At 51.4% G+C, this 6,923-nt stretch overlaps 2 protein-coding genes across 2 annotated transcripts; both read right to left on the bottom strand.

The window, feature by feature from the left end:
• Positions 1–954: 954 nt before the first annotated feature.
• On the bottom strand, positions 955–2,814 carry SMAC4_01052 (uncharacterized protein; the record flags this gene model as incomplete). Its single annotated transcript, XM_003350113.1, has 2 exons — positions 955–1,357; positions 1,421–2,814. 2 exons carry the CDS (start codon positions 2,812–2,814, stop codon positions 955–957), a joined length of 1,797 nt encoding a protein of 598 aa, XP_003350161.1.
• Positions 2,815–4,111: 1,297 nt separating this feature from the next.
• SMAC4_01051 (uncharacterized protein) lies at positions 4,112–6,438 on the bottom strand. Its single transcript, XM_024655164.2, has 3 exons — positions 6,166–6,438; positions 5,113–6,100; positions 4,112–5,014 (listed from the first exon to the last, which is right to left on the bottom strand). The coding sequence occupies exons 1-3, from the start codon at positions 6,368–6,370 to the stop codon at positions 4,609–4,611; spliced, it is 1,599 nt and encodes a 532-aa protein (XP_024511080.1). The 5' UTR covers positions 6,371–6,438; the 3' UTR covers positions 4,112–4,608.
• Positions 6,439–6,923: the final 485 nt, after the last annotated feature.

Below are 6,923 nucleotides of genomic sequence, written 5' to 3'. Positions count from 1 at the left end.
GGGTAGAAAGATTACACATTTACCTTCTAAGGTTAACAAAAACTACCTACCTGCCTGGCGTTGCTGAAGAGTCATCATCAAGTGTCTTGGTCAGGTAGGTACATATCGTGTGTTTATGAGGATTTTGGGTGAGTGGCGGACTCCACTCGGTGGGTGGAACACCGGAACTTGGCCCGGAATCCTTGTCGTGGCACTGCCCAATTGGGATATGAGGAAGCCGATGATTGGTTCATCTTGTGTCTGGACAACCCTTGGCGAACGCTGGTTCATCAGATTCCATCAGATGGCGAATCTGTCGTTCATCCTCTGGCAGGAGCAGGTAGAACAAAAATGTCTGATGCCAGTTCTAAAACGAGGAGCGGAAAATACGGCCAAGTTAGATCCACGTGAGCACAGATCTTCAATTGCCAAGGTAAGCACTGATCTCAATGTTGTTCGTTGTAGAGGCTAATGTGAGCTTGGACTCCATGCCCGCCAGGAGTTCCCAGTACTGGGCACGGGCAGGGCACGGCACGTCTTGCTCTCTCCTTACCTTTCTATCCAAGAGCGCCCGGGCATCTTGTACACCATCAACAGCGTTACCTCCCTTTTACATTGTCAACTGACTGCATTTCCACCACCTAGCCCTCATGGATGAAATATTTGCCGGGATAATAACGAGTCGTTAGATATTCGCACCGATATGTAGTACGCGACTGAACCTGGCCCCCGAGTCCCCTTACTGTATAACTTGACCTGGTGGACACTCGCCAATAAGACCCCTAATACCAACGAAGGAGGAGGGCAAAACCCATCTTCTATAACTATAAGTACCGCAGTGTTTGAATAACAGGGGGTTTTGTTATCTTGGGGCCTGAAGTTGCCAGAAACAGGTAAGGGAAATGGCGTTACCTGTGCTCCGTCGATATCGTTCAACGACAACATCCGGGCACCATCAACTTCAAAGGTAAATGTTCATGAACTTCCTGCGCCATCCAATAAGTTTGTCTTCTCCTTCTCCTCTCCCCTACCCCTCGCCGCTTTCACACCTTCCTGCTCTTCGCCAATAACATCATCACCTTCAGACCCGTCAATCTCCCTCAGGATCATTCTCGCGGCAACTTCCCTTCCAATTTCCGGCCCTCCACAAACCTTCGCCAACTCCTTGGCTCTTTCTGCGTATACAGGCCACCTTCCACTTATAATGACATCAATCAGAACGTTTGCCAGCTCCCTCGCATTGCACAACTTGTTGCTGCTTTCTGATGAGTCGGAAATCGAGCGGTTTCCCCAGCGCCCGATGCCAAGGATCTCTACTCGGCGGGCAAAATCGTAGCAATCCATCCATGGAGGGAGGATGATTTGGGGGATACCAGCGCTGATGATGACTAGAGTTAGTATCGACAGTGATGTTAGAGTGCATATGGAGATAAATACTTACCAGACGGTTTCTAAAAAGGAGTTGGCACCCCCATGGTGAACGGCGCATACCAAATCGCCGCTCTGCAAGATTGCTGTGGGCTCGGCTTGGAACCAGTTGACTATTCGAACAGTACCAGACTCAATATCTGGGCCGAGTATAGAGTATATGGGCGATTCACTTCGATCGTGATGCTGCTGCTCATCCCCGTGTTGGTGTCCATTCTTGATGCCCGCCGCATGCCCCGATCTCCCTTGTCCTTCACCAAGCTCACTACCGCCATTCTCTTCAGCCTCCTTCACAAACCCTGGCACCTTCCACAAAACCTTCAATCCTTTCAACCTCCTCTCGGTGTCTCTCCAAGTCGTCCCTTCTGCCACATCCAACAGCATCTTGATTGCCCTTGCCATCTCCCTCTGCCCCGCCTCGTCAAACAACAAATGCGTTCCCAGATTGATATACACCGTCTTCCCACCTCGCTTTAACCACCCAGCCAACTCCGGGTCCGCCTCTTTCACTGGCTTCGACGGCCGTATCATCGGTCCACACGGGATAATATGCTTTGGTATAACCTTTAACGGGAACTCAATCTCTGGTAGGTTAGCCACCAGAAATCTGACTCGCATTCCAGCTGAGCTGAGGCTGAGGTCGTTTAGGGTTGTGACCTTTGTTTTCTCATCGGTGTTTAGCGTGAGATGTTGCTGAATGGAGCGACGGTTGCTGTCTAGGAAGACGGCGACAATGATGGAGAATAATATCAGATAGATATTCCATGGGATGTAGAGCAAGGGAACAGGGAAGGGGTAGGCTGTCCCAATGCAAGGGTATTTCCAGAGGGCTTGGGCGTCCGGCTGGAAGGGCATGGCAAAGTCTTTGATGGTGTTGGGTGAAAGTATGATGAACTTGATCATGTTGGGACTTCGGTTGCTATGGTTAAGGTAGCGGAGGGCGGTCAACGCAGGGGAGAAGGCTGGGTCGACCGCGACGATGGACGGATGGACATTGATAATAATCTCGATGATGGCCCAGAAGATCCCAATAAACTCTGGACCTAGCCAGGGGAGCGTTACACGCAACAGAAGGCGCATACGCCGGATGGCGCGGACGAGGCCGATGCGTGTATTGTTTATGTTGACCCGATCGGCGGCAATTTCAGGTCGGAGCCAAGCGGATACCATGTCAATGCCGGGGATGGCGTGGAAGATGATCGAGCGGGCAAGAGGCTTGTTACGCTTGGCATGTTCGTATGTGGAGAGGACACACTTTTGGATGGGTGTGAAGGAAGCGAAGTGAACCTCAACATCTTCGTCTGGGAGTGTGAGGAGAGCGTAACCGGCGGCTAGGAAGACGTTGGCTTGGCCGTGCTCGGAGTTGGTGAGGAGTAGGACACGCTTGGGAGCCGAGAGAGATCCCATCTTTTGCTTCTCACTATCAATGCAGCACCTCCGCTGATGCTGGGAATCAGTGCTCTGCAAAGTGGCTAGGTGGCATAGAGACGTTGACAGAAAAGTTCTGGTTGCGATATTTGAGTCACTGACCTCCTATGTGCCTTGGATTTTGGACTGTGCAAGATGGAAGAAGGGCATGCGTTTAATATTGTTCGAATCTGGTAGACGACCGAATATGGCAATGGATGGACAGACCTTCTGCTTGTTCCGTACCCCATGTTCTAGCCAATGAGTTAACATCTTTGCCTGGATCTATGATCTCGCGGAAGGTGGGGTGCTTCTCCCGAAAAGGAGTTCACACCAAGGCCATGCTGCTTCCGAGACGCAATGCTGGCTCATTGCTGCGGCATTGTGTTAATGTTGCGTACTCCTTATCGGCCTCCCGGAGATGACGACAGTATCATCCAGGCAATAGAAGACTAAGGTATACCAGCTCAAGCCCATTCTTCAAGCTGTACCGTACATTCATGAGTGGCGGAAGATCCAATGATGTTGGATGTTAGAACCCAGATAGGACTCGCCAAGGTAGCCGCATCTCGAGAAGCGATCTGCTTGCATGGTAAGTAAGGCGCCAGCCGTTGGTCCGGTCTCTGTCAGCGGTGTCATCAGATAGTTGGAGTAAACCGGGTGTAGGAGAAGGGTGCAACATTTCATCTACACGCTTTCGGTCTAATCGGGGTGCAAGGAGACGAGGTGGTGATCTGTGCCGCTCGGTCATTTAAGGGCATTCTGGCTAAATTCTTCGATAGCGACACCACCAATTAGACACATGAAACAAGATATAGACAGATGCTGCCGGGGTACGAACCTGGGCTTTCCGGCCTTGGGAAGATTTCCTATAGTCCCACGAGCGTGGTCATAACGTCTTAATGCGCCGGTGACTGGAGAGGTCTAGAACTTGATGTGTGTAACGTAGACAACCTGGTTTGTCGGGGACTTTGAAAATGCTAGTGAGCCAACCGCTACCGTCCCTTGTTTAAGAGCTCATATATGAAGCTTGATTCACGGGAGTCCGAACATGCACTTAAGAGGTACGTAAACATGGAGATGTAACCTGCCATCCGATGGCGTCTTTCGGATCCTGCCTAAAATGTCCAGGAAGCAGATCATCGTTGATGCAGCCGATGACACTCGGTAGGACGGTCGCGGTTCCGGTCTTAGATTGCGCATATCTTTCACTCTTAGCACCGTCTGTGTTGCCAGTGCTTCAGGGGTAGTGGTTCTTTGGTTGTAGATGCGCCTTCGCCTAATTGATTCTGTGAACATGGCAAAAATGACGTTGTATGTTGAAAGTGAACGAGCAGCTCGATTCTCCGGGTCAGCCTTTTCCTGTTTTGCGGCGGTTTGCTGGCCAGGAAGTTGCAAGGCGGAGCGAGAAGCTTTGGAATATCGGTGGTCGGTTGAACTTGGCTCGGATGATCGTGTTCAAGCAGCATCGCGAGTACTCTGCAGCTGCAGTGGTGTGGCAGCCTCTGCTGGATTGTGCGATGAGAAGTCGTTTTTGGGAAGGTGATGATGTTCTCGGCATACAACTGTAATTTATCGATTCAACCATCTACCTAGCGAACACAAATACTAGGCCTAATTTGCTCTGCTTGATCTCAGAGGGTGGTGGCAAAATGTCTTTCCCTTAAATCCACGAGGTTAACTGTCAAGATGTGTAATGGCTACCGTTGCCCCGTAACAGAACTCACATTCATGTTCCTTGTAATGGTTCCAGCACTTGTTCAGTCCGCTCAAGCCTTATCTTCAACTATCCCTCTACCTCCCCTTCCTTCCAGACTCCAGTTCCACCCTCTCTTCCCTCGTCACAGTAGGCGAAGCCATCTCCTCCAACTCCAACTGCAAAACCTTATCAACATTCTTCTGCACCTTGTCCCTCACTTCCTTCCCCTCAAACATAAAACTCAGCTCTTCCAGCGTGCGGTTATGCGTCTCCGGGAAAAAGAAATACACCGTCAGGATCTCCACTAGGATCCACACGCAATACACAATGTAGTACTTCCACCCGACGCTGTCGAGCGCAATCGGGTTGACGTACGTGTTGAAGAACACGGCGGCGCGCACGCTGAGCTGCTCGACGGCGATTCCCTGGGAGCGCTGCTGGAAGGGGAAGAGCTCGATTAGGTAGGTGTAGGCGAGGGCGTTCCAGCCTATGTTGTAGAAACTATTTATTTTTGATGGGGATATTAGCGGTGTACACCTAGGTTGATGGTAGTATGCGATTTAGGATAGGATGGGTTGGGGATCGGAAACAAGACTTACGGCGAATAAACGTAAATAAACACCAAAACCGGAATCGCCGCCCTCGAAGACTTTTCAATAGTCGATCTAGCGCTGGCAATAATCCAAACGACATAAACGACCGCCGTACCAATGGTGCAAAGCAGAAACATTTTTCGGCGTGGAAACCTCGGTGCAATCAGAGCGATGGGCACCGCATTAATCAATCCCCAGCAGGTATTACTCAAAATAATTTTCTGAACCGTGTGATCATCCGTAATATTAACCAACGCCAAGATCTTCTTCATGTAGAAACTCAGCAGCCCGTTACCACTCCACTGCGTGAAGAAGCCCATGACGGCCGCAATGGTGAACCGCTTCCGCATGGGCGCGTCACGAATCACGTCTGCCCAGACAAAGCGGCTGGCTAGTTCTTTTTCCTGGGCGATGGTGCTTTGGATTTGCGCATACTCGAGCCGGACGAACTCCTCACCGCCGATACCCTCGTTGTGGTATTTGTTCAGGATAGCGAACGCCTCGTCGCCGCGGTCTTTGGAGATCAGCCACCGGGGGGATTCGGGACAGAAGGGCATGAATGCGATTTGGAAGAAACTTGGCACGAGCTGTAACAGGCTCGGGAGTCGCCAGGCCCAGGTACTCTTCATCTGGAAGGTGCCGTAGGTAGTGCCGGCCGCGACGATGGCGCCGACGAACCAGGAAGCGTTGAAGAGTGAGGTCATGATCGGCCGTTCGTTGGCGTAGGATAGTTCGCCTATTAAGGAGGAGGCGTTGACAATAGCGAAGGGAATGCCAAAGCCTAGGACCCAGCGTGAGGCAAGAAACATATCAGAGTTGCGGGCGCCAGCCTGGAGACCGGCTCCCATGCACATGATGACTGAAGCGAGGAGAATCGTGCGACGGCGGCCGAGATAGTGGCTGATGGTGGGGATGAAGGGGATGGCGCAGAGCGAGCCAAGGGAGTACATCGCGTTGAGCAGGCCTAGTCGACCTTTGGTTGGGTTGTCGAAGTCTGTGGTAGAGTGTCCTTTGGTCAGTCAAGGCATCCGTTGATATCGTCGATTTGATGGGACTTACAGTCTACCCAGGACTTAACAGCTTGAAGACTGTTCATCATGGACGAGTCGAACCCTGACGTCCATTCTACTCCCAACCCGCAAGGGATGAGGATCAGGTAGAGCAAACGAAGGTTTGGCTTTTGATACCACTTTATCGTGTCCGCTTTGGCGAGTTCGGTAAGACGCGAATCGCCATGTTCTTCTTCCACCCCTGTGATGGCCATTTCGAGCGAAGTTCGTTTTAGGGTCCTGGGTGCTCGCCACGGACAATGCTTGGTGGAGAGTTGAGATGTGTGAAGAGACGACAATCATCCCACAGACTCGGGGCTTCCTCTGTGTTATTTCACCATCCTGCAGGGACAGATAAATCGATCATCAAGAAGATTCCCTCTCTTGGTTAACAGTTGGTCACTTGCATCTTGCAGACTGGTCATGTCCAATGTGTTGGTGATAAGATCCGACATATGTGCAGTTGAAATGTGCAGGCCGGCGAATGGGGTAATCACCCGCCGAAGGGTGCCGAGACTGAAATGTCTACTTGGAGTTGCATGCTCCGAGCACGACGCGGGGTTGAAATCCGGGGTAGTAGTGAAGACAGGGTGAGATGCTACCGAAGGGTAAGGGGAATGTGACGGAAGAACCGGTGTAACGGGCGTCCCGGTGTTGTATTACACCGAGCCTGTGACAATTGGGGAAACCGACAGGTTGGCTGGGTGTCAGACTGCTCCCGTGAGATGTCATACGAAGATCGTACTTGAGGTCAGGTAGTCTCAATGG

Source organism: Sordaria macrospora, chromosome 3 (genome assembly GCF_033870435.1).
Source record: "Sordaria macrospora chromosome 3, complete sequence".
NCBI classification, from domain to species: Eukaryota; Fungi; Ascomycota; class Sordariomycetes; order Sordariales; family Sordariaceae; genus Sordaria; species Sordaria macrospora.
The sequence above is the reverse complement of the archived record's forward strand: the minus strand, read 5'-3'. Positions and strand labels throughout refer to the sequence as shown.

What these genes read in the sequence shown, in the direction of transcription:
- SMAC4_01051 (XM_024655164.2), bottom strand. Translation starts at nt 6,370, where the DNA reads ATGGCCATCACAGGGGTGGAAGAAGAACATGGCGATTCGCGTCTTACC. An exon ending in TGTTAAGTCCTGGGTAGACT is followed by an intron (nt 6,101 to 6,165) that starts GTAAGTCCCATC and finishes ACTCTACCACAG; the next exon opens with ACTTCGACAACCCAACCAAA. An exon ending in TTTATTTACGTTTATTCGCC is followed by an intron (nt 5,015 to 5,112) that starts GTAAGTCTTGTT and finishes AAAAATAAATAG; the next exon opens with TTTCTACAACATAGGCTGGA.